We start from the raw sequence: 26,142 nt of genomic DNA, 5'->3' as shown, positions 1-26,142 counted from the left end.
CTGAACAATTTAGCAAGAAAAAAAACCCTGTGAGATTTCTCTCACAGCTCTCAAATTTCCAACTATGTTCTGTGAAATTTTGAGAATAGTCCTTATTGTTTGCAGAGTGTATTAAAAAAGCAAGTTAAATTGACAGAATCTGACTTGCTAATGTAATCACCACCTGCCCAGAGAACAGTTTATCCATACAAATACTCAAGGCTTACTTGTGTGCCTTATCATCTGACAAATAGTTAAACTGTTATCTTTCAATATGGCATTCAGCCATTATAATGCCACATCACTAAAATCACCATTAACATGACAGTTTAAAATACAAGTTGCATATTTTGCACTTTATGCAGTAATCTTAAGGAACAAATGACAAAGCTGAAAGATGAATTACAGAACAAACAAGCAGTAACAAAATAAACATAGCTAAACTGCCCTGCGATCCGTGGACAAAGGGCAGTGTATATATATTTAATAAATTCAAAGAGCAAGATTAAAGCATGCAAACATATTGAAAAATGTCTAGCATTCTTACAGAATATTCAGTCACCTGAGGATTGCGGTGAATGTTCCTCATTATTCGATTCAAATCCTGTAATTGATATTGCCATGGCTATTGTAGATGCTGCAATAGAAACCATCTGACCAGGAAGCTCTACCCCTATAAAAAATAAAATACTTATAAAGGTCTCAAAGTAGTTTAATTGTTTTTCTTTCTGTTCCCATTCATGGACTGTCACACCAGAATAATCCTAGACAACATTCTTTTTCAGCAGCAACCATTCACTTAAGATACTCTAGAACAGGAGTAAGTAACCCATTGTCCTCCAGATATGTTGGTCTACTGCTCTCATCATCCACCATTACTGGTGATGCTGGCTGGGGCTGATGGAGCTATAGTCCAACACATCTGAAGGGTCATAGCTTAGCTATCTCTACTATGGAACTACTCGGCCCAGTATACCTGAAGGAGCGTCTCCACCCCCATCGTTCTGCCCGGACGCTGAGGTCCAGCGCCGAGTGCCTTCTGGCGGTTCCCTCATTGCGAGAAGCAAAGCTACAGGGAACCAGGCAGAGGGCCTTTTCGGTAGTGGCGCCCGCCCTGTGGAACGCCCTCCCATCAGATGTCAAAACGATAAACAACTACCTGACATTCAGAAGACATCTTAAGGCAGCCCTGTTCAGGGAAGTTTTTAATGTATGATATTTTAGTGTTTTTTTGGTTTCTATGGAAGCCGCCCAGAGTGGCTGGGGAAACCCAGCCAGATGGGCGGGGTACAAATAATAAATTATTATTATTATTATTTCTCACCTGAAGACTCTTTCCCACTCGGGTGCTCGTGCAACATACCCACCGTCATTAAGACAACTATAACCAAAAACACTGGAATCTTCCAAGAACCTGCTGCGGAAGCTGAAAAAAAGGAGGACCTATGAATAAAATCAACATCCTTTCTAAAATCAACATCCTAATATGCATAAACTAGTAAATGGAATGAACAGAACGATCAGGTAGGACTGTCACTACCTGACAGATATTTGCAAAAACCTTATTATAGATGAAATGAAAAGACTACATTTTGACTGGATATATTTACTTTGATAATACTACTTCTGAAAACACAAGTATTATTTCCAAAGGGAGACAACAAGAACTGTAATAAAATAACCACACTCTGGGCAGTTCATATAAGGGAAACCACCATTTCCTACTAAATCAGAAGTAGCTAACCCATGACCTTTCAGATGTTTCTGGGCTAGGACTTAAACTGACCATTGGCCATGCTGTCTAGAAGTTGTAGGTCCACAGAACCTGGTTGGCCTTGGGCTCTCACATTCCTCCCTCTTCTTTCACATATCAGAGCAGAGTGAAAGCTTCCAGTTTTACCGCAAATTAAGCACAGAAATTAAGCATCAACATTTGTGGTTGAACTATGTTTGTTTATTAAATTTGTACACCGCTCTAGCTATACCTGTAGATCTCAGGGCAGTTCACAACATAAAAAACAAAAATTATATCATGAAAACAAAAACAAAGACAGCCCAATAATTCTCCCTTGGTTAGTGAGATCTGGATCTGAACCATGGTTTGATCCTCACTTATTCTCACTGTAGTTTCAACAAACCAGCTTGCTGAGTTTAGATGTCACAGGGAACTGTGGTTAGTTTGCAAGTGGAAGTGCGACCTTTTGAACTCCTCCTCTAGCACAAGAAAAAGAAGATGGGAGCATGCATCCCTGAGGTTCCAGCAGATTCATTCACAGAACAAAACCATGGTTTCCCATTACAACTGGATTCCAGGCATGGTTCAGATACAATGCAAAACCATGACCATACCTTAATTTAGAATCCCAATTTGCAAGGCCAGCATGAATCATTGTTTACTAGTGCATATTTGTGAATAAACCCTATTTATTTTAATTAAGTTTTAATTCAAGGTATTCTATAACGTATTTGAAATGGGAGGTCTTTTGTCTGGTTCACTGAAAATTGGTTTAAGACATCTCTTTCAGAAATCTGTAGAAATACTTTATAGCCAAGTCCTGAAAAACAACAAATAAATGAAATAAATATTTTTATGAGGTTACTCACCCAAATGGAAGAGCAGTAGAATCCAGACAGGAACAGAGATTGTTCTCAAATAACGTTCAGTGCTTGGGTTCCACTTGAATAATACAGTCAATAAATAGCCTGCTATCAAGGTCCATATCTTAACAGGAAAAGGGAATAAAACAGCTATCAGTACTCATCCCTGGCAAACCCAAGTTAGCTGCCCAACTGGCAACTTTAATTATTAAGCAGAATAAAAACAGATTACATTAAAAAAAACACAAAAAATGGGCTTCCTTTAATCCAAATAGCTTTTTTAAGTCCCTAGCAGCCTTGTCTCTTTTTTTAAAAATCAAGGTACAACAAGAATTTTGCCTATAATGGAAAAGAAAAGATGTTCTGTGGTTTTAAGTGATGAGCTATTATACATTATTATTATTATACATTAGGGCTGGGTGATATATGGTTTTCAACACTGTGATATACAGATATAGCAAAACATCTGAAATAAGGATAGAACTATTTAGAGGCATTGGGTGGCTTCACGGTTTCCCCCACATTGTGATTTCTGCATAGCAGGTACATACACATGCATACCCACACCATGATTCACGATATATTGCCAGGTCAAAAGATATGAAACCATTATCATGATATGGACTTCAAACCAGTTTTGGAAGATATATCAATATATTGCCTGGCCCCACTACTTCTCCTCTTTGCATTTTATATGAGATTTCCTGGCTGCGCCTGAGTGCTTACTCTGTAACTGAAGGTTTTCTTTAAGATGGTGCAACCTCTGGCCATCCCTGATATAGGCATAAATCCTATATAATCCAGTATTATATATTGTTTTCAGCTTTTTGTTACTATGTTTTCTAGTTTAATGGGAACAAGTAGTCATTTTTGAAGAACCAAAACCCAAGTACTGTTTTGTTAGTGATTGCTATTCACTGTGAAACAACATAAGGGAGTGAAATTAATGCCACAGAGTCTTCAGGAACTCTCACAAAAGTTCCTGTTACAATTCCCAAAATGTATCATGGTAACTAAGAAAAGGCAGTGAAAGCAACAAAGGATTTCACCAATATGAAAGACTATAAAAATACTAAGCACAGCAATATGACACTAACACATGCTCTAATCCTTCCCAATGGTAGGACCAATAGAAACATTAACAACAGGACTTGCCATATGTCACTAGTCACAAGAATGCCCCCCCCCCAAGAATGCCAAGTACTGCCAACCTTGATGTCAGAAGGGCAAATGCTTAAAAGATTTCACTCTTCAGGACGCTTCATAACTTTAGGTTTACAATGACCTCTAACTACAAGAGTCAGACATATATTACAAAAACACAAACAGCAAGTTGTTGTAAAATGTTTGTACCCCATAAGAAATAAAGATTTTACATGTGCAAAAGAGGGATGTACTGAAACAGTACACATATCTACAAGTCTTTATTTCAGGGCAGTGTGAATTGAGCAGTGATCTTATGCCGTATTACACAGTAAGTTGTGATCTACATGTTGCACAGAATGAAGAGGGATTTCCCACTTTATTAGTTCTGAATGTAAACTGGGGGTGGAGGGTTGCATTATGATATATTCACCAGTGTAAGAAGCTCCCTGAATATAGTAAAGTAACACACCAAAAAAAACTTTAGCAACCTCTTCTCCCCTTCACATGCTTGTTTACTACAAGCATGGCGCAAATTAAATCTTCAGTCTCAAGTGGTACAAAAATATATCACTTCATTCTACCACTTCATTCTGCGTAATGCGCCAGCTCTAGCAAGAGAAGGCTCAGGGTCATCCGCCTCTTCTGACGTGGGAACGACAGCCCTGAGACGTGGTGCCGAGTTGTTCATTTCTGAAAAGGATCCAAGTTTTCCTAGACACTGCATTTCCTGACTTACTCTCAGAGTAAGCAATTATTTGTATAGTGCCCACAATGAGCATAGTGCTTCAAAGACAGGCCCCTGCCCCAAGGAACCTACAGAGGAAACTACAGAGAAAGGGAGAAGAAGTACGGTGAAACAACAGGATAAAGAGCTACTGTTTCAAGCTGCAATCCTGCCCATGTTTACCTGGGAGCAAGAGCCATTTACCGTATTTTTTGCTCTATAAGACTCACTTTTTCCCTCCTAAAAAGTAAGGGGAAATGTGTGTGTGTCTTATGGACCGAATGCAGGCTGCGCAGCTATCCCAGAAGCCAGAACAGCAAGAGGGATTGCTGCTTTCACTGCGCAGCGATCCCTCTTGCTGTTCTGGCTTCTGAGATTCAGAATATTTTTTTTCTTGTTTTACTCCTCCAAAAACTGGGTGCGTCTTGTGGTCTGCTGCGTCTTATAGAGCGAAAAATACGGTAAGTTCTGTCTAGACTTACACAGGATTACACTGCCAGTTACACTTACAACAGGGCACAGGAAGTTTAGGGAAGTATAATGACTACTGTTTTAATGTATTTTTAATGTTTTGTGGGAAGCTGCCCAGAGTGGCTGGGGAAGCCAGCCAGATGGGTGGGGTATAAATAATAAATTTATTATTATTATTATTATTATTATTATTATTATTATTATTATTATTATTATTATTACAGTGGTACCTCGCAAGACGAAAGAGTTTTCCGTTTTTTGAGTCGTTCCGCAAGACGAATTTCCCTATGGGCTTGCTTTGCAGGACGAAACGTCTTGCGAGTTCTTGCGAGTTTGTTTCCTTTTTCTCAAAGCCGCTAAGCCGTTAATAGCCGCTAAGCCGTTAATAGCCGCTAAGCGCCACTAATAGCCGTGCTTCGCAAGATGAAAAAACCGCAACGGATTAATTTCGTCTTGCGAGGCACCACTGTATTACTACTACTACTACTACTACTACTACTACTACTACTACTAGGGACTGAGCCAGTCTTCACAGAAAAGTGGGATTTGAGAGATGTAAATAAAACAGCATGATGCTGGTATACAAGGAGGCAGTTCTAAGCTTATGAGACAACAAAGGAGTGAGCTCTTTGAGGTAGCAGACCTCCAGGTGGCTGAAGATGGCAAAGCTGGAGAAACGGATACAGGCAGGGGTGCATCAGAATGCAACAGCAGAAGGATTAGGAGGAAGGGCCATGGATGGCTCTGAAGGGCAAAGACTGGAAGTCAGTGTAGGGTTTAAGGAGAGGCATCACAACATCAAAATGACAAGAGAGGTTTAGATGCGGGGGAACCAAGACCAGAGAGAATATTGCAGTAGTCCAAGCAATCTACAGTAATTTTTTTGCAAGAGAAAAAGAAAGAAGCAGCATGACTTGATCGACACCTGGTTTTCAACACCAGGATATATCGACAGCTAAACATCACAATAACTTGATATATCATGATATATATCTGTGGTGGTGGAGGGCCTTGCTGCACCTCCCCGCAGTGGCAGAGGGTGTGCCGCGCTTCCCCGCTGCAGCAGAGGGCCTTGCCGTGCCTCCCCATGGAGGGCCTTAAAATGTAAGGAAGTAGTAGATTTAATAAAAATATTAAATAAACTTCCATATATTTAAAATATTTTCAACTAATTTAAGAGTAGTTTAAGTGATTTACTAGTCAAGTTGCATCTGCTTCCCCACTCACGAGGTCTAAAAGGAATCTATGCATGCATAAGCCCTACTGAGTTCAACTAAACTTACTTCTACTTTCCTGGGAGTAAGCCTCATTGAATTCAGTACGGCTTGCATGTGAGTAGACACACATTTGCTTGCACTGCTTACCTAAAAACACCCTCCCCATCATTCTCACCCAAGCTCCCATTTCAGCATAAGGCAGCCAGCTAAATCTTCTCCACTCCATTCCACCCCCACCCCCCACAGAACGGTCCCCCTGAAAGCCATCAATCTCTCCCTTTTTATCAAAGGGAAAGAGGGAGGGCAAGCAAGCAAAAAGATAAAGGTAAAGGACAGTTAAGTCCAGTCACAGATGACTCTGGGTTTGTGGCGCTCATCTTGCTTTACAGGCCGAGAGAGCAGGCGTTTGTCTGCAGACAGTTTTTCCGGGTCATTAGGCCAGCATGACTAAGCTGCTTCTGGCGCAACTGAACACCAAAACCAGAGCAGTGCAAGGAAACGCCATTTACCTTCCCGCCGGAGCAGTACGTACTTATCTACTTGCTTTTTTTGTGTGTGCTTTCAAACTGCTAGGTTGGCAGAAGCTGGGACCGAGGAACAGGAGCTCACCCCACCGCGGGGATTCGAACCGCCAACCTTCTGCCAACCTACCCCCTGGAAAGCTGTCAAGTCTCCACCTTTGATTCACCAGTATATTGCCTTGTTGAAACACTTATCATGATGTTATTTCCATACTTGGTAACAAACTGAACACAAGAAACAAGGAGGACTCAGCCATAAAGCTGTTCATGACTGTTCATCAGAGTAGATTGCAACTTTGTCAATGGATAAACAAGCATAAGAGGGAGTAGGACTTGGGAAGGGAGATTAAAAGTTTGGCTTTGGACATACTGAAATGACCAAAAAGCATGTGATGATCAGAGAGTCAGCTGGAGATGCAGGACTGAAGAAAGGGAGACAGTTCAGGAGTAGAAAGGTAAGGCTGGATGTCATCCATATGTGGCACAGAAAGCAGTGAGTGCTGATACCATCAACCAGAAACAGTGTTCTGAGGGCCAAAAACAAATCCCAAGGGACTTCAGCAGAGGGGAAAAAACCAAGGATGAGCCTTTTCTGTGGTGACTATGTGACTCTGAAATGCTTTCCCCAGAGAGGCTCACCTGACGCCATCATTAAATGCCTTTGGACGCCAGGCAAAAACAGTCCTCTTTACCTAGGCTTATGGCTATTAAATAATCTAGGGTCTGTGAAAGTGTGGAGGAGAGGGCTGTTATTACTATGATTATTTTACTATTAATCTGTCTGTCAGTATGCTTTTTACTATGCACTGATGTATCGTGTTTCTAATGTTGTACCCCACCCTGAGATCTTTTGATAAAGAGCGGTATATAAACTGAAAAAATAATACAGTGGTGCCTCGCAAGACGAAATTAATTCGTTCCGCAAGTTTTTTCTTCTTGCGAGTTTTTCGTCTTGCGAAGCACGGTTTCCCATAGGAATGCATTGAAAATCAATTAATGCGTTCCTATGGAGACCGTCCGGGGACAGAGGGGAAGCGCCGCACGCCTTCCCCTCTGTCCCCGGACCTGTTTTAAAGCAAGGGAAGGGGCAGCGGGGAGAATCGCTTCTCCCCGTTGCCGCCCCTTGGTTCAAAAGGGGTCCGGGGAGAGAGGGGAAGGCGCGCGCGCCTTCCCCTTTGTCCCCGGAGATTGCGGGGCTGGCAACGGGGAGAAGCGATCTTCTCCCCGCCGCCCCTTGCTTCAAAAGAGGTCCGGGGACAGCGGGGAAGACGCGCTGCACTTCCCCGCTATCCCCGGAGCTTGCGGGGCAAGCTTCGTTTTGCGAAGCAAGCCCATAGGGAAATGCGTCTTGCGAAGCGGCTAAGAAAATGAAAAACTCCTTTGTCTAGCGAGTTTTTCGTCTTCTGAGGCGTTCGTCTTGCGGGACACCACTGTAAAACTGAAAGAATGATTAACAGCTCCATTCTTACCATGTGTAAGTCCTACTGAATTAAGTGGGGCTTACTTCCAGATAAGTGAGGTTAGGACCTCAGCCTAAACTGGCAGGGGAAAGAACCATATCAAGACAGAACCATAGACACCTAGACCAAGACATAAAAGGAATGAAGCAGGAGAGTGATAAAGGTAAAGAATGAGGGCAGAATAGTTTTTGTGCGTGTAGTTTCAATAGAATCCAAGGAGTAGATATCAGACAGAAAAAATCAAGATCTGAGTTAGAAGGGAAGTCAAACACAATGGGAGTTTGGAGACAAAGGGCAGAAGAGAGAGGGAAGATACATCAAAGGATGGCTTTTTGAAAATAGGGGAGACAATAAACACCTTTGAACAGAGGAGGGAAGGGGGCAGAAGAGGGAGGGTTGCTTTTGTGGTGGGAGGGGATCAAAAGGACAACTGGAAGCATCAGAGAACAATAGGGTAGTCAGCCCAGAATGCAGATGCTGTATTCTACACATACTTTGAGGCACACTTGTTTAGATTATCTCTTCCAGGCTGATCTCTGGTGTTAAAGGCAAGTTCCAGAATGTAGCCCCAGCTCAAAGGAAGCCCTATTGCTAGGATTCAAGCTTTCCTAGAAGCTGCATCCTCTAACCTCTCTGTGGGCGCAGTTCCAAGTGGCTGCGATTAAATATTCAAGATGTGGGCGATTCCCAAACAAAATTACCCATTATGTCACATCTCCTGGGTGCTGAAACTGGACATGTTCCAGTGCAGAGCCAACGCTCAATTAAATTAAATTAAATTAAATTCTGGACCGTCTAGAGGGGTTGGGAGCTGGGGGCACTGTTATACAGTGGTTTCGCTCCTTCCTCCTGGGCCGTGTTCAGAAAGTGGTGGTGGGGGATGAGTGTTCAGACCCTTGGGCCCTCACTTGTGGGGTGCCTCAGGGTTCCGTCCTCTCCCCCATGCTTTTTAACATCTATATGAAGCCGCTGGGAGAGATCATCAGGGGGTTTGGACTGGGTGTCCATCAATATGCAGATGATACCCAGCTCTACCTTTCTTTCAAATCAGAACCAGTGAAGGCGGTGAAGGTCCTGTGTGAGTGCCTGGAGGCGGTTGGAGGATGGATGGCGGCTAATGGATTGAGGTTGAATCCTGACAAGACAGAAGTACTGTTTTTGGGGGACAGGGGGCGGGCTGGTGTGGAGGACTCCCTGGTCCTGAATAGGGTAACTGTGCCCCTGAAGGACCAGGTGCGTAGCCTGGGAGTCATTTTGGACTCACAGCTGTCCATGGAGGCGCAGGTCAATTCTGTATCCAGGGCAGCTGTCTACCAACTCCACCTGGTACGCAGGCTGAGACCCTACCTGCCCGCGGACTGTCTGGCTAGAGTGGTGCATGCTCTAGTTATCTCCCGCTTGGACTACTGCAATGCGCTCTACGTGGGGCTACCTTTGAAGGTGACTCGGAAACTACAGCTAATCCAGAATGCGGCAGCTAGACTGGTGACTGGGGGCGGCCGCCGAGACCACATAACACCGGTCTTGAAAGACCTACATTGGCTCCCAGTATGTTTCCGAGCACAATTCAAAGTGCTGGTGTTGACCTTTAAAGCCCTAAACGGCTTCGGCCCAGTATACCTGAAGGAGCGTCTCCACCCCCATCGTTCTGCCCGGACACTGAGGTCCAGCGCCGAGGGCCTTCTGGCAGTTCCCTCATTGCGAGAAGCGAAGCTACAGGGAACCAGACAGAGGGCCTTTTCGGTGGTGGCGCCCGCCCTGTGGAATGCCCTCCCATCGGATGTCAAGGTGATGGACAACTACCTGACATTCAGAAGACATCTTAAGGCGGCCCTATTCAGGGAAGCTTTTAATGTATGATATTTTAGTGTTTTTTGGTTTCTGTGGAAGCCGCCCAGAGTGGCTGGGGAAACCCAGCCAGATGGGCGGGGTACAAATAATAAATTATTATTATTATTATTATTATTATTATTATTATTATTATTATTATAAAGCCCTGTGCACAGTGCCATGGGTCAATCTTTCCTGGGACCTGCACCTTCTTGAAATTATCTTAAAATATGTTTCAGTGACTGCAATTCATTATGCAGGATACAGTTTACATATTCTATGTTTATCCCAAGACCTTCTGTCACACCTTTGCAGTTAAGTATCAAATTGTGCTGTGATCTATCACAAGAGCATGAAAGATACACCTGCTGAAATTCCCTTTTCCACATCCATTAAAGCTCAAGGACCCCAGGTTATCTTCATCTAACCACGCTACTTATCAACCATGAGTGTTTAATTCTTGTTTGCTGCTTTATTTTGAGTTAGGGGTAGGGCTGGGCCAAGACTGAGTGAAACCAAAAGAGCAACACAGGAAAGAAGACAAAATTATCCAGTGTTCAAGTTCCTACATTCCTACTAACCACATAGCCTAATAGTTCAAAGACATGCTTTCTAGGTAAACAAGGAAAGCATGTGAAATGTATATACAGTATGAGAAGTGATGTAAAGCCTGGAAAGATGAAATCATGTAAATAATACTAGCTTTGTTGTGAATTAATCTGGTTTAGCGGTCACAGTTTAGGTGTAAAGGTGTCTAAAAACGCAAAACTTAAACCAGCTTTTTGCCCTTTCTTCTTGCTAGTTTAAAACAGCCCACCCTGCCAAAACCACATTCTCTTGTACTAACCAGGGGTGGGTGGGTGAACAGCAGCCTATTTGCTGCAAAGTAATCTGGTTTAGAGGGACGCGGGCGGTGCTGTGGGTTAAGCCAAAGAGCCTAGGACTTGCGGATCAGGCAGTTTGAATCCCCGCGACGGGGTGAGCTCCCGTTGCACAGTCCCTGCATTCTGCCAACCTAGCAGTTCGAAAGCACGTCAAAGTGCAAGTAGATAAATAGGTACTGCTCCTGCGGGAAGGTAAACGGCATTTCTGTGCGCTGCTCTGGTTCACCAGAAGCGGCTTAGTCCTGCTGGCCACATGACCTGGAAGCCGTACACCGGCTCCCTTGGCCAATAAAGCGAGATGAGCGCTGCAACCCCAGAGTCGGCCACGACTGGACCTAACGGTCAGGGGTCCCTTTACCTTTTACAGTTCTTGAGAGCTAACTGCAGCAGTTGAAGGACAAGCAACCACTGGAAACTGGGCACCTAAAAAGTGAGTTGTTACTGAGATCTCTTCTTCTGGACCTGTTTGTATTGGCACTTTGCTGCCCCTCATCTTGATCTTGAGTCGGCCACGACTGGACCTAATGGTCAGGGGTCCCTTTACCTAATCTGGTTTAGTGGTCATTTTTGCGCCACCGTGTAGGTGTGAAGCATTCTCAATGGGAAACTTAAATCAGCTTCCCCTCTCCTTTCTTCCTGGCGTAATCCGGTCTACCACAGGGCAACCCAAAACCACCTTGCGGGAAGCCGCATCCTCTTGTCCCAACCGAGGGAGGAGTGCACGTGTGTGGGCGGGCGCGCTTTAGAGGACTGCGATTAAAGGGCGGGGGGGGGGACCCGACCTGGGATGGGACCCACGCGCTCTGCACATGCCCCGGAGGCTCTCTTTCCCTCCGCCCCGACTTACCCAGAGGCTGCTGAAGCAGTCCAGCCCGGCGCCGATGACCCCGGCGGCCTGGGCGAGCGCGGCGCGGGCCCCGAGCGAGGCCCCGAGCGCGTAGCAGCCGTAGAGCGCGGGCCCGCCGGCGCCCAGCAGCACCAGGAGCCTCCTCCGGCGGAGCAGCTGGCGGCCCAGCGCCTCGGCGGCGGCGTTGGCGAAGCAGAGCGGCAGCAGCAGCGCGGCGGGCAGCACGGGCGCCCCGGAGCGGCGCAGGCGGCGCAGCCAGGCCCGGCCCAGCGCCGTCAGGGAGCTCTTGAAGGGGTGCAGGAAGGTGCCGCACAGCGCGGCCCACAGCAGCGGCCGCAGGAAGGCCTCCAGGATGAAGTAGACCAGCACCGCCGCGCCGCAGCACAGCCCCGCCAGCACCAGCGCGCCCGTGTTGTAGAAGGCCTGACGCAGGGGCTTCTCCAGGCGGGGCAGCGGCAGCGCGGCAGGCGGCCGGCCGGGAGGGCCGGGGCTCGCCGCGGGCTCCGGGCTCGGCGAGCCGCCGCCACCCCCGCGGTCCCCGCTCTCGGCCATGGGCAAGGCGCCGGCGACGCCGGACCGCGGCTGAGGGGCCGCCTCAGAGGAAGGGGCCGCGGAGGATGCTGGGGGCTGTAGTGTTTTCCTTTCCCCTCAGGCGGCTGCTTGTTCTTTTTCTTCTCCCGGGTCGTGGTTTCGGCTGGAGCCTGCAGTGCGTGCTGGGAGATGTAGTTCTTTTTTCTTCTCAGGGCGTGGCTTTGGCTTGGAGCCCGCGGGGGATGCTGGGAGACGTAGTTCTTTTCATTCTCCCAGGTTGTGGCAGGGTTTTGAGGGGTCCTGGGAAATGCAGTCTTAGCAGAGGAGCCTGGCTTCCCATTCACACCAATAGGCGTTCCCTTTTGTGCTTGTCCCCACCTTCTGATTTGTTGCTTTTATTATGCCAATTACGTACAGGCAGAGCATGCGTGCAGATAGCTGTGCTGGAAGCTTTTTTTAAAAAAAATAACCGTTTTTTTAAATAAAAAAAAATTCATAGAAAATTAGAAGGACCCAAGAGGTTCATTTAATCCAACCAAGGAATCCTTTGCTCAACATGGAACTCCAACCCACGACCCTGAGTTTAAGAGTCTCATGCTCTACTGACTGATATCTGACATCAGTATTTGCTGTCACCTGGTTATCTTAATCTGCTAGGACACAGCAATGGTTGAGTATGGGTAGTAGAGGGGTAATAACCTTACTCCTCAAATCTTTATAGAGAGCAAGCTAGAAGCACATGAGCTACTGATTCAATACTGCCATCTCCACATGGGCATCAATGTTTTCCCAGTGGCAATTTTTGAAATCGACCCTCAAGTACAACTGAAGGCAATATATTTAACGTTGCGTAAGTGAAAGCACGTCAGTATTTTGGAATTGTTAAAATTTGCAAATGGGGTGCCAACGTATCAAAATGACTAGGTGGAAAATAATCATACCATGGGCAAAATTGTAGGTACACATCCTTTCTGTTAACAGCTGCTGGTCAGACTATTGCAATCTGCTCAGTTATTGCAAATAATATTGCAACTTGCTCAGTTGATTTGGGAGGTCTTACCAGAGACTGCTGCTGCCACCAGCTGGACCAGTGTATATTGCAATGCTTAATGTTTGCACCTTAGTAGGTTGAGCAAGAGACCCAACTCACGGGCTGCATTCTTGGACTGACCCTAAGGTTTAAAGAACATTGACTGAAGAAGTAAGATGGGCAGTAACCAAGGAGAGAGCTTTTATGGAACAGCTTTCCTAGAAAGGCCAACCTAGTGTACCCTTGGCATCTTTCCAGTGCCACAAGAATACCTTTCTGTTCTAGCCAGGTCTTTTGAACACTTTATGTAGCCTGGCACCTTAATATTTTTTCATTTTTTTCTGTGTTTGGTGTATCTGTACATGTTACATTTGTCCCTACTGAAAGTAACAAAATGAATTTTAGGAAGTGTAAGGTTCTAAACTTAGACAGGAATAACCAGCTGCATAAATATAAAATGGGGGACACTTGGCGTGCTAGTAGTACATGTGAAATAAATCCTGGTGGACCACAAGCTTAACATGAGACAACAGTGTGATGCAGCTCTGTCGAGAAACTTTGCATGTTGTCCTGTTGCTTGAGCTGGGGCTAGGTGGGTCACAAGTTGCGGCACCTTCTCTTCCAGCAAAACAACCATATTCTCCGGCAGAAAGAAAAACATGGCACGGATGTTGCAGGTCACTGCAGCAGCTCCCTCGACCGCCCAGTACTCTGGATCTCCCCCTTAAACTCCCCCACTAAATGCCCCTGTTCGCAAGCTCACAGAAGCTGCAATGAGCTAAGTTTGACTGTTGCTGGCTACTAACTCCTCCACTTCCTCTTTCAGCCTGGCTTCCACTGTACATGTACTGAAAACAAACTCATTTTTTTACTTCATTTGGTGGAGGGTGTGTGTGTGTTATACACCAAGGAGATGATGCTTCAAATGCACTGAGGTCATAGTTGTTTTAAGCAAATGTTTGTGAGGTATAAAGCCTAACAAAAGAAAGTCAGAATGCAAACTGCATCAAATTATCTTTACTTATCTTTTGTCACTCATATTTCACACAGTAAATCTGACATAATACTGACCTCTTTTTACATTTCCATGTACTGAACATTTTGTAGAAATACACATTTAGTTCAAATACACTTTTTAGTTCATTCATAGTTCTGAGGAACAAGTCGTTCCTTTATATTGATTCCATGTCAGCAACATAAATTATATTTCCGTACCCATGGAGATATCATTTCAAATAAAGGAAAAATACAAGATAAAAGGGTTCTTTTTTCTTCTTTCACTTGCTTCACATTTATGCATACATAAGAAACTGAACACAAATTGTGTCAAAATATATACACATGTAAACATCTTCTTTTAAGTCACTTACCTCATATAGTGCTGCTTTTTCCAGAAAATGTACACTCCATACTGGAAACTTAGCTATTATTTTCACTTTTCCAATGGCACTACTTTTGCCTATGAAACAATTTGAAGGGGGCAGAGGAACTATAATTTCCTAAGCCCTGCCGGACTTGCTTTAGCTTTAGTTGGGGGTAAATGACTTTTTCTTTCCCCTTTTCCCCTTCACACATTATTAAAATGGTTCCCTTCCCACTGGTTTCACGCCTCCAACCTAGTATATCCCTTTCTCAGCCCCCATTGCTGTCAGAGCAACAACAGTGGAGGAGCGAACAAGACGGCATTTGCGGACAAGCTTCCTTTGCTGCCTGCAGAGAAGGAAGTTCTACAAGATCCACCAACCTCTCAGCCCCCCTTCCCAGTAGCATAGATTTAAAATAATAATAATAATAAATTAGGCAAAATGTGGCCATTTTCTTAAAATGGCCTGTTGGTGACTTTTTCAGATAGAAAAGTTATTTTCTTGGCTAAATAATGATTATCTTCTATCATTTCCCAAAAGATAATTTTTAATACTGACTTGTTTTAGAGCCCTGTAAATACTTAAGCTTATGCACAATTTTATTTGGGAAGGTAAAAAAATAATTAACATTATTTTGACTCTGGGACCAGACACTTAAATTGTAAGTATTTAAACATATATTACCTAAATAATCTCATGAAATATGATATATTTCTATTTTTGTTTACTCAATTAAATGTAATTTAGAGTTAGGAAATAGAATTTACGTGTTTCTCATAATAATTCACCATCACACCCATAGGTTTAACAATGCAATCCTTTCTATGTCTACTCAGAAGTAAGTCATGCTGTGTTCGGCTATGCTTTCTCCCTAGTAAGTAAAAGGAATGCAGCCTTAATCTTTCATGAAACAAGTTATATATCTACTAAAAATGTTCTGCCAATTACAATTGTTCCTTGATTATTCTCAAATATCGTGATTGTTTGGCACACAACTATGGCTCAGGTAGCAGAGGAGCTCAAGCTGCCAATGAATAACTAAGTGTCCAGTGATACCATTTCCAATAGAAAAAGCTCCTGTCCTGAGCAATGCTCACTAACAAATGGTCTCTGTTTGCAGTCGTCATGGGGTTCCCATCAATAAATAGAATGTCAATGCAACAATAAGCAACAAGCAGAATGGAGAAGAGAAGGTCTGATAGGCAGCTGACGGCATAAAAATATCTTCATACTTGTAAATACTGACCACACGCTCCGAGACAGGTGGAGAATCTATGTCATGCCTAGTTATAGAACCTAAAATAGTTAAAGAACAGAGAGCAAGAAATTGAGCAGGGTTGCTTAAGATGTTAACTCTATTTCTCGCTAACTAGCTAGCATTCAAAATGGTCAGTCTGATCCAATACAGTGGTACCTCGGGTTACAGACGCTTCAGGTTACACATTTTCGGGTTGCGCACCACACCGAACCCGGAAGTACCAGAATGGGTTACTTCTGGGTTTTGGTGCTGGCGCATGTGCAGAAGCACTAAATCGCCCTTTGTATATGCACAGAAACACCAAATCGCGAGCTGCACGTGTGCAGATGCAGCGCTGCGTGTTGCAAACCTGCCTCCCACACGGATCACGTTCGCAACCTGAGGTTCCATTGTATTTTGCTCTTTTTTTAATGTGCAAAGGAAAGCATGCATTCCTACATCAAAGACAATAGCAAGGTAGTCTGGTATGGCTTGGTCCTTTGCGAGGTATCTTCTTACAGCAGAGAAAGCTATGCATAGATCTGTAACAGCTGCCAATTCCTGGGAACGTGAAGGTCTCCTTGCCAGCATATAGGCATAGTGCAAGGAACTGAGTTCTCTACAATAAAAACCTAAGTATACTTACTTATTGGGGAGATCTCCCTAATAAGGTTGAGCGAACATGCTTTGGATTGAGAGAAGAGACAAAACTACAATAATTCTGGAGTGCTATGTAACTTCTTCAAGTGACATCATGAACTAAAAAATAAAGCATAGCAATGACAGCTTAAATACAAATCATGCAAACTACAGTGGAATGGAATTAGTTCTGCTTATGGTGAATACATGATGGATTAGATATTGCTAACTTCATGCATTCCTACTGGAAAACACTGCTGCTTTAAATTAACTGCAGTTAATTAGAAACTCAAAAGAAGAACAACTTACCCTGAATTGCTGGGCCCCAAGCAAATAAATAATACCAGCTCAGATGAAGATCTACAATAGTTTCATCTCTGGGAACCTTCACAGGACGCTTGAATCGACATGTTACACGGTTGTTTTCAAAAAGACCCTCTTCGTCTCTAGCAGGATTTCTTGGGATTTCTTTTGCCCACTGTCCAACATTGTAAAAGTGATGTATTCTGACTCTTCCATTGTCATCGTGAACACAAGCCATGACATCATCTCCACCCTAAATGGAGAAACCAAAATAAGGATTCCACTGTGACATCACCTGTACCCATTAGAAACGAAGGAATTGTTCACATGAGATCTTCAAATCACAGACAAACCATTAACAGTAACAAATCTCTTAAGCAGGAAGAGGATTCCCTACTACACCCTTGTGCAAATTAATTGAAACAAACAATGTAGTTTATTGTACAAAACTCACATATACATGTACAAAACTCACATATACGTACATTAGTAACGGATAGGACCTCTGCTATTTTTAAGCAGCATTTGAACACGGTTTGGCATGGAGTCTACTAGTTTCGAACAGTCACTGTTGATTTTCGGATGCCTGTACCACACTTGAATCAGTGCCTGAATGAGCTTCTCCACAGCCGTACAGTCTACAGCACGGAGGCGACTTTTGCATATAGCCCACAAATTCTCAATGGGATTTACGTCCAGGGAATTCCCTGGCGAATCAAGTACCTGTATTTGCTGCTCTGTCATGAATTTCTTCACCATTTTCGATGTGTGACAGGGGGCTATGTCCTGCTGCAATATCCCAGTACCGTCAAGATACCTCTTTTCCAGCTCTGGAATAACTCTCTTTCGTAGAACCTCACTATATTGTGGCAAGCGCATCATTCCTTCTATTGGCTGCTGGCTTCCGACACCATAATCATCAACTGACTTTTTGTGTTTGTTTTGAGTACAGGATTACGAGTAAGATAGAAAACATGCTTTGTTTCAATTAATTTGCACAAGGGTGTATATATAGGCTGATTCTATCACAAAGTTCTTCCTGATTTAAACAGATACTTACCCCCTGCCTAGATTCTGCCAGCTACACTCTCCTAATAACAATAATGGGTTACCCAAGAGATACCAAGAAGTAAGGCTGAAAACAGGCATTTCCAACATTTCTCTTTTTATGACTTTTCTAGGGATTAAAATAGGGCTACTCCTGTTATATCTATTTGCTGTCCATGTAGCTGCCTTGTTCATGTGCAAGTCAGGGTAGGCAAATCCAAGTTTGACATCAAATTGGTGTCTGCGTGAGGGAAGTTGAATGCTTCCCAAAGTCCATCACCCCAAGCCCTTTTCTCCCAACCCACCTCCAATAACAGAAGAGTTGGGACAGAAATGTCTCTACTGACCGAGCACACAAAGGTAAAATGCACGTTGCTTTTAACTCTGCTGCTATGCTGTATGCATGAACATGGCAAGTCTGGCCCCATGACTAAGCAAATGGGTGAGTATTCTGTGTTCTGGAAAATGTGATCTCAGAGAAAAGCTGTGAAGCATCAACAGGTTTTTTCCCCCTATTCCTATTTTCTACTCCTATCTGCATGCTGCTTAGTAAAAATAATTAGTAATGTTTACTTTCCAGAGACAAGCTAGAGCAGGATGTATGTGGGTGCGTAGAAACTACCCAGTTGCACACAGGCAAAATTTAGACATATTGCTCTGCCCACCCTGTCTCTGGCCCCGCCCACTACTGGCATGTAACTGGCAGAAGACTGGCGAGAAGGGTATGTTCCTCGGGCTGACAAACGCTCCACAGTGCTTTACAGCTTCATCTGAGATGCTTTAAAGCAGATTTTTGCCACTAGACAAGTACCAAGTACCCCCCAGTTGCTGACAGGGTAAACCTCCCCCTTCATCCAGCGTCAGGATGACTAGCAAGTCCATGTTTGGAGGCTGTGATCTCTAGCTCCAGACTTCAAACCTCAACATTGAACTGAAAGGTGAAATGCACTGTTCTGTTGACCAGGCCTTCTGCTATTTATTTATACCAGGCCTGGATAAGCAAAAGCCTTCTTACTGTTTGGCCATTCATATGTGCTGATGCTTCACAACGTTCTTTCCATCTGTGCCCAAAGAATTCCCTGACACTGAGCACACACTATCCATAGCAGCTCCCTAAGCAACCCTAACACGGTGGTGGTAAATTATGGTAGACATAGAGAGGGTGTTCATCAGACAAAGAGAAAAGAGCTCTTTATTTCATATATCCCTCAAACAATTCCAATAATCCTTGCCATCTGCTTTGATGGACAATGTGAGTCTTATTTTTTCAAAGCGCTTGGGGGCACTATTAATTTGGTGCTTGTGGGCACCCTTGACAAATACGAAAGTTGTACAATATGCTTATGACATTGTCATATTTTGTACTTTACTTCTAGGGATTTATTTATTTTTTAACTACCTGAAAATCAATTTTTAAAAAATTTAAAAAGAGAAAGGACCTGTCCAACATCAAGAATGGCATAAAAGAATTGCCCTCTCTTGTGTTTTCATTCCCCATTGCTTGAGCACCCAGTCTAACATCAAACAAGTGGACCTTGGGCATAAAATGGAAACGTTTTACTTTTAACACTTTTCTAACTTACCATTTCATGTCCAAGTATACAATTGTGCAAATCAATGCATTAACTTAATTTTTATTCGTATGTCCTTTCTTTCTCAAAAACGAATCAGTGCTTCGTTATTATTAACACCATCTTACCATTTTCTTATCAGAGGAAAATCCCACAGCTACCCAACCATCTGTCTCGGCACTCAGTTCAAACTCTATGTCAGCTCCTATTCTCCGGTAACTGAGAAAGTAGTCACAAGTCTCTGCATTACATCCTGGTTTACCATACCTACATGTGACAGAGGAGACAAAAAAATCACTGCCTATAATTCAGAGATATACAAGGAACGTTTCTGTTTAAGTCTACCTGTACTTTCAATCCAGCTGAAAAATTTGCTACTGACTTAGGGTTGTCTGATGGAAATCTATGGCAAATAGCACTGCAGTCCAATCACTGAGCATGCATAGGACAGCAATATTAAGCACACAAATGTAGGCATCATATAGATACCCAAGCCTAAATGTCTCTAGATTGGGCCTCTGGTGTTTTTATTATTTAGCAAATCATGAATTACTTTTTATAATAACTTAGGGTTATATTCAACATAGTGCTAAGTTGCAGCATCCATTAGGATAAGGGAACCTTCACCACCCAAATTCGTCATGGAGGTTTCCCCAATCTTCCAGACATACACTTGGGAATGGAGTCCCATTGCGTTAGCACTAATCATTGCACTAGCACAACAATTTAGTTGAATGAGGCAGTAGTTTCACAAATGTCCCAAAATGACTTTATTATTTTTATTACTTGTATTAAAAAGGTGTAATACACTTCTTTTGGCACTATGCCTACTTACAAAATCTTAAAATAAAAAGAGTGTGTCTAATCAAACTATAAATCAACAAAACCAAAACAATAAAAACAGAAGAGCAGAAATTCCAAAGAGAAGAAAAATGACTGAACAGTTTTAATGCACATTTAAAAAATGGATGTTGGGAAGGTCTATCAAATATACCTGGGGAAATAATTCATAATCCAGATTCCATATTGGACAAAGCCCTTTCTCTTAACCTCATCAAGCAAACTACTAATATTATTACATAAAATGTGCAAAAGCATTATCATGCATCGCTGAAAATGGGGTAAACATAAACCCCAAAACATAAAGAATCGGTGACAAAGATCACAAAACCAAAATCAAGTTTAGCTTAATGTATATTCTACTAAACTATTAATCTATTCATTTGTGACATTGGTGCATTGCAAGAGACCCTTCTCCTATATTAATTGCTTCTGCTGATTTGTCAATTTCAGCCCAATTGCCACTTCCAAACTGCAAGAGGTTGAGGGGCTTTCCAATGCTTCATCTATAACTCACCACAGCAATCAATACACTGTACATAATTTCCTCAATTACATTCAGTAAAATCAAGAAAGGGTCTAAAGCTAAAGTATTTCCTGATATAATCTTAAGTATACCACTACAAACGTTAAAAAAAAGTTCTTAGCAACATTTAAGTTTGGCAACAGAGAGTATCCTATTAAGCTGAGCTGGTGTTACTGGAACAACAATTTATACTAAATTTCTGGAATGAAAGACTTAAGGAGACAGTTCTGATTGGCTGAGATACAGAAAAGCCTATTTATTTTTTTAAAATGTGATTAAGTCTCCGAGATCCTTTTCCAATGTAAGCATTTTAAAATGAAAACAACAAACTAAGTTGTTTCCATTCTACTCTTAAGGTTATCCTTCAATTGTTATCCATGTAGATGATGCTATTCTTGTTTTCTACACCAGGTAGGCCAGATCATCAATCAATTTCGTCTACACTGTCAAAATGAACAGTTTTCCACCAATTACTTATTTATTTATTATTGAGATTTATATTTCATCCATCATCCTGGGGTTGCACAGTGGGTTACATCAAAAGAAGAAAGAACAGTTTATTATCATTAAATATATAGAACATATACTGTATGTCTCTATGTTTTTAAACTTTTTTGAGCATTTAGAGATACAACTAAAAAGCTGACGATACGAAGCAGGTAGTTACAACGACACCATACAACACCAATCTGTCAAATAAGGTCCACCTAAACATTTGGGCCACCCATATTTTTAGCAAAAGTAGACTTGGGGTATTTCTTTAGGCATTAATCTCAGTCTGAGTTTAAGAAACAAAGCTGGTATGGCAAGTGCCATGAATTCCTTCATGTATACTGCAAACAAGTTCCAAGTCACACAGGAGCCCATCATCATTACTTTAGTCTTTGCCAGTCTTAAATTAAATGCAACTTTCTGTCCAATGGCTGTGTGCCATAACCTCTTAAGTTCAGACATTAATCATTCACATCTCAGTCATATTCCAGTTTTTTGCAACTTCGAACCTGGCTACTACTAGCTGAAAGGTTATCAATAGCTTCTGTAATACGGTCTCGTTATTTTGGTTACCCCAGAAAAAAGAGATATTTTTATATGGATTGTGTTTTTATGAAAACAGAAAACTTTGGGTAGGCTATGCACCAAAAGGTAGTACATAGGTAATTTAATAAATGTACTGATTGACTGATGGATGGATGGATGGATGGATTGTATTTCTATACCACCCTTCCCGCTAAAGGAGTTCACAGTAGTGAACCACAAGCAATAGACAATAAAAACATATTTAAAAAATAAATAAGGTTTGGCAAACAAGAGTTCTTAAGTGGAAAATATATTTCAAATTCCAATAAACATGCATGTCATTGGACTCAAGATTGCAATGTAACAGCCATAGATATATACTAGTATTAAACATTTATATAAACAATTCATGGACAGCACATGTTTGGGAGCCAGAATGTCAGCATTTATAAACTTAAAAGCAAACATGTTTCATACCAACCTAAAGCATCCTTTAGTTTTCCCACAGTCATCCACTTTAATTTTTGCAAATGGATCCACTGGAGGAGCAGTAGGAAAAGGATAACCTTGAAGAATCAAAACAAATAATTAAATATGTGGCAGAATATACTTTCTCTTAAAGAATAAAGTTTCATATAAGTAAGCTTTGTCCTGGCATATATAGTTCCAAATCTATCAATGTTTAAATTTTTTAAAATTTGGGTTGCTCCTCGCCACTTGGTTTTTAGCCGTTCTTTATTTTAGGGGGCGGGAGGCAGGGCATATATATATATAATCCAAACTGCCAGAATAGATAGATAAGACAGATATAACCCTGGCATATATAGTTTTAATTTATTAATGTTTAATTGTTTTGTTAATTTTGGGGTTCGCTCTCCTCCTCGTTTTAAGGCATTCTTATTTTGATCTGTAAAGGGTAACCTTGAAGAATCAAAGCAAAAAATTAAATATGTGGCAGAATATAATAAACATATAATAAACCAAACTGCCAGGATAGAGAGATATAATCCTGGCATATATAGTTTAATTGCTTTGTTATTTGGGGGGTTTGCTCTCCCCCTTGTTTTAAAGCGTTCTTATTTTGATCCACAAGCCTCCTTGAGTTCCCGTTAGGGAAAAACATCATCATCATCATCTTTTTTTCTTAAAAAATGTTTAGGGATACTCTCCTTTTTCTACTCATATTGAAATAATAATAATAAATTTTATTTATATCCTGCCCTCCTCAGCCAAAGCCGGGCTCAGGGCAGCTAACAATAAAATAATACAACATTCTAAAATCATTTCATTATAAAATTAATTCAAATCAAATTGATGGCAACCATTGGGCTATATACTGCCCCTCAATGAGGCCAAACAGATTCACAAAATGTTTAGGAGTATGTATACCCCCAGAAAAAAGTACCCCACCCCGTGTACCCAGAAAAAAGTAATAATAATAATAATAATAATAATAATAATAATAATAATAATAATAATAATAATAATAATAAGGCCTTTGGCCAGATCCAGCCAGGGCCCTTTCTTAGCAGGCTGGTCCCGGGAGTTCCGGGAGGCGTCGGTTCGCCTCTCCCGCCCTCCGGCGCCCGCTTTCCCGGGGGATCCCCGCTGGCTGTTTGCGGTGCTCCGAGCGGCGGGCCCGAGGAGCCCTGAAGGGGCAAAGGCGGCGAAGGGAGCCGCCGGCGGAAGGCCTTCCCGCCTGGGCCCCGCCGAGGGGGGCGAGACGCGCCGGCCGGCCGCGCTCTCCTCAGAGCCCCTCTCTCTCCCGCCGGGCCCCTCACCCTCGTCCGAGAGGAAGCGCATGTCGTAGAACTCGCTGGCGAAGGTGCCGTACGAGGAGTCGTGGCGCTGCCGCTGCTCGCCCGCCTGGGCCCCGCCGGGGTCGGCGTCCCTCCCGCGCCCGCCGGCCGACCCCGCGCCTCCGCCCGCCGGGCTGCCCCACGACGAAGAGGACGGCGCGGGCCCGGCCAGCAGAAGCAGCCACAGCAAGGCGGCAGCGCGCGCGGCCATGGCGGCGGCAGCGGCGGAGGCCCCCTGACTGGAGCCGGGCTGCTTCGTCTTCCGTGCGCCGGCGCCTCCGCCGCCTCCGCTCCCGCTGCTCTCCGGGCTGGAGGGGCTCAGTGCCCGGAACCGGTTTCCTCAGCGCCTGAGGGAGCGGCGGTGGGGGGAGGAGAGGGCTCTGAACATGTGCAGAGCGCCCTCCCCACGGCCGAAAGGTGAGGCGGCAGGGAAAGGGGGCTCAGGAGCATGTGCAGAGCGCCTTCCCATCGCCACCACTGGCTGGACGAGTGTGGGACCCAGGCCATGGGAAACTTGGTCTTTTTTGCTTTTTCCATAGGGAAACACACACACACACACACACACACACACGGGCCTAGCCAAGGGGGGGGAGTAAGGGGACGGCTGCCCCCCTCTATCAATCAAAATCAATACAAAGCAATTAAAAATTGAGATTTGCCGCCCCCCAAGAAATGCTTGTGTGTGTGTGTGTCCCACAAATTCTGGCTACGCTTATAGACACGCATCCCTCCCAAAAAATCTACAATCAAAAGATCGCATGTCTTCCCTGCTTCAATACAAAACGTGGAGCTTGACCGTGAACCTGGGTGAGTTTTGTAATGGGATTCTCCCCCACAAAATCAAACACGTGTCACTCCTGCCTTCACAGGCTGAAGCGTAAACATTACAAATCCTGGGCTCGGCCCATGGCATCAAAAGCACTTTTGGCCTGCCAGCTGATTGTGAATTAGAACTCCCATTATCCTTGGCTTGCTGGGGCTGATGGGAGTTGTAGTTCAGAAACAGCTGGCAAGCCAAAGTCATAGAATTGCACAGCTGGAAGGGACCAGGGGGGTCATCCGGTCCAACACCCTGCAATTAAGGGATCTGTTCCCCCAACATGGGGCTCAAACCCACAACCCTGAGATCAAGAGTCTCAAGGTCTGTGGACTGAGCTCTCTCAGCTGGCAGGAGTCATCTTCTAGGGCATGACTCCTCCTGCATCTTCTGAGGTTTTACAGGGGATTCCCCCATGCAAGCAACTCTCAAGAACCACTCAGAGTCAAGGGATAAACAAATTTTGTCACACACATACATATATCCAATCCTTGCCCATTGAAACTATGGATTCAGGGTTCCATGGTGTCGCTGTCGCACAAAAACATGGTACAAGGGCATCAAACCTCAAGATTTTATAACGGACCCCCCCCCCCCAAGCCATGAACAAATAACAGGTCACATCCATCCCCATGCAGCCAGTGTTTCCCAGTGCTTGCCTCACCACTTCTCTCTTTTGAAAGTATGCAGTCTTGTTATCCACTCCATCTGGAAGGCCAGAACTATTTTGTAGTCCTGAGACAACTATCAGAAAGGGCCCTAGAAATAACATTGCACAATATTTTTGTTGTGGGAAATCTCCCCCCATCACTTCACCAGAAAATCCATATTTCCACTGCAGGAATTAATACAGAGATGAAGTACAACGTTTTGTGAAAATTGGTATCATATTTGTGTGGCAGCATGGCTCATCTTTTTCCAGTGATCAAACACTTTTCAAGAAAAGCACCTTATTTACACCATACGTGTTCTCTTCCATAATGAGCATTTTCAGATATGCACAGCCAATTTAATATTTGAGCAATATATATTTAGTCATATTACAATTGTGCACTTTTTCATAAAAGTGCAACTGTGAAGAAATCTTGTTTATTTGAATTTAAATTTGAATAGGTAGGTACTACGTAATGTGTTCTGACATTTGTATTGTAATGTACATTGCAATGTATTTGATGCGGGAAGTTTTTTGTCGGGTTAGGGCAAAGTGTGTGGCCTTAACTGACAACTGTGGGTTAGAAATGCCAGGGGGTAAAACAAGGATGTTATGCATATTTTGATTGGTGGGTACAGGTTCAGAATATACAGTTAGACAGTGTGATTGGCAAGGGCTGGTAAAGGGTCAAGGTCAAGGACCCCTGGATGGTTAAGTCCAGTCAAAGTCGACCCTGGGTTGTGGCGCTCATCTTACTTCAGGCCGACGGATCTGGTGTTTGTCCGCAAACAGCTTTCTGGGTCATATGGCTGGCATGACTAAACCGCTTCTGGCACAGCAGGACACTATGATGAGTGCCAGAGAACGTGGAAACACTATTTACCTTTCCACCGCAGCAGTACCCATTTATCTCCTTGCATTGGCATGCTGCTAGGTTGGCAGGAGCTGGGACAGAGCAATGGGAGCTCACTCCGTCATGCGGATTCAAACCTCCGACCTTCCGACTGGGAAGCCCAAGAGGGCAGGGCTGGACTAGACGTGTATATATAGCAAGCAACTGGTCAGCAGGTGGTTGGTTGGTTGGTTGGAGAG

The 26,142-nt window shown here is 43.6% G+C and overlaps 2 protein-coding genes across 4 annotated transcripts in view; both read right to left on the bottom strand.

The window, feature by feature from the left end:
* TMEM245 (transmembrane protein 245) overlaps positions 1–12,244 on the bottom strand; it is a 53,957-nt gene extending 41,713 nt beyond the window's left edge. For all 3 annotated transcript variants that reach the window (XR_014001260.1, XM_081166249.1, XM_081166250.1), the window contains exons 1-4: positions 11,678–12,244; positions 2,584–2,701; positions 1,304–1,405; positions 542–652 (exon numbers count right to left, since the gene is read on the bottom strand). Coding sequence is in view for 2 of the 3 variants with exons in the window: in XM_081166249.1 (XP_081022375.1) it covers positions 542–652; positions 1,304–1,405; positions 2,584–2,701; positions 11,678–12,229 (883 nt within the window). In the remaining variant the exon portion in view is untranslated. The remainder of the gene's footprint in view (positions 1–541; positions 653–1,303; positions 1,406–2,583; positions 2,702–11,677) is intronic.
* Positions 12,245–14,240: 1,996 nt separating this feature from the next.
* Positions 14,241–23,920, bottom strand: FRRS1L (ferric chelate reductase 1 like). The gene is made up of 5 exons (XM_081166983.1): positions 23,564–23,920; positions 22,264–22,348; positions 19,528–19,666; positions 16,788–17,034; positions 14,241–15,898 (listed from the first exon to the last, which is right to left on the bottom strand). The coding sequence occupies exons 1-5, from the start codon at positions 23,790–23,792 to the stop codon at positions 15,726–15,728; spliced, it is 873 nt and encodes a 290-aa protein (XP_081023109.1). The 5' UTR covers positions 23,793–23,920; the 3' UTR covers positions 14,241–15,725.
* Positions 23,921–26,142: the final 2,222 nt, after the last annotated feature.

This window comes from Podarcis bocagei, assembly GCF_964188305.1.
Source record: "Podarcis bocagei genome assembly, chromosome: 13".
NCBI classification, from domain to species: domain Eukaryota; kingdom Metazoa; phylum Chordata; class Lepidosauria; order Squamata; family Lacertidae; genus Podarcis; species Podarcis bocagei.
This window is presented reverse-complemented; position numbering and strand designations above follow the sequence as displayed.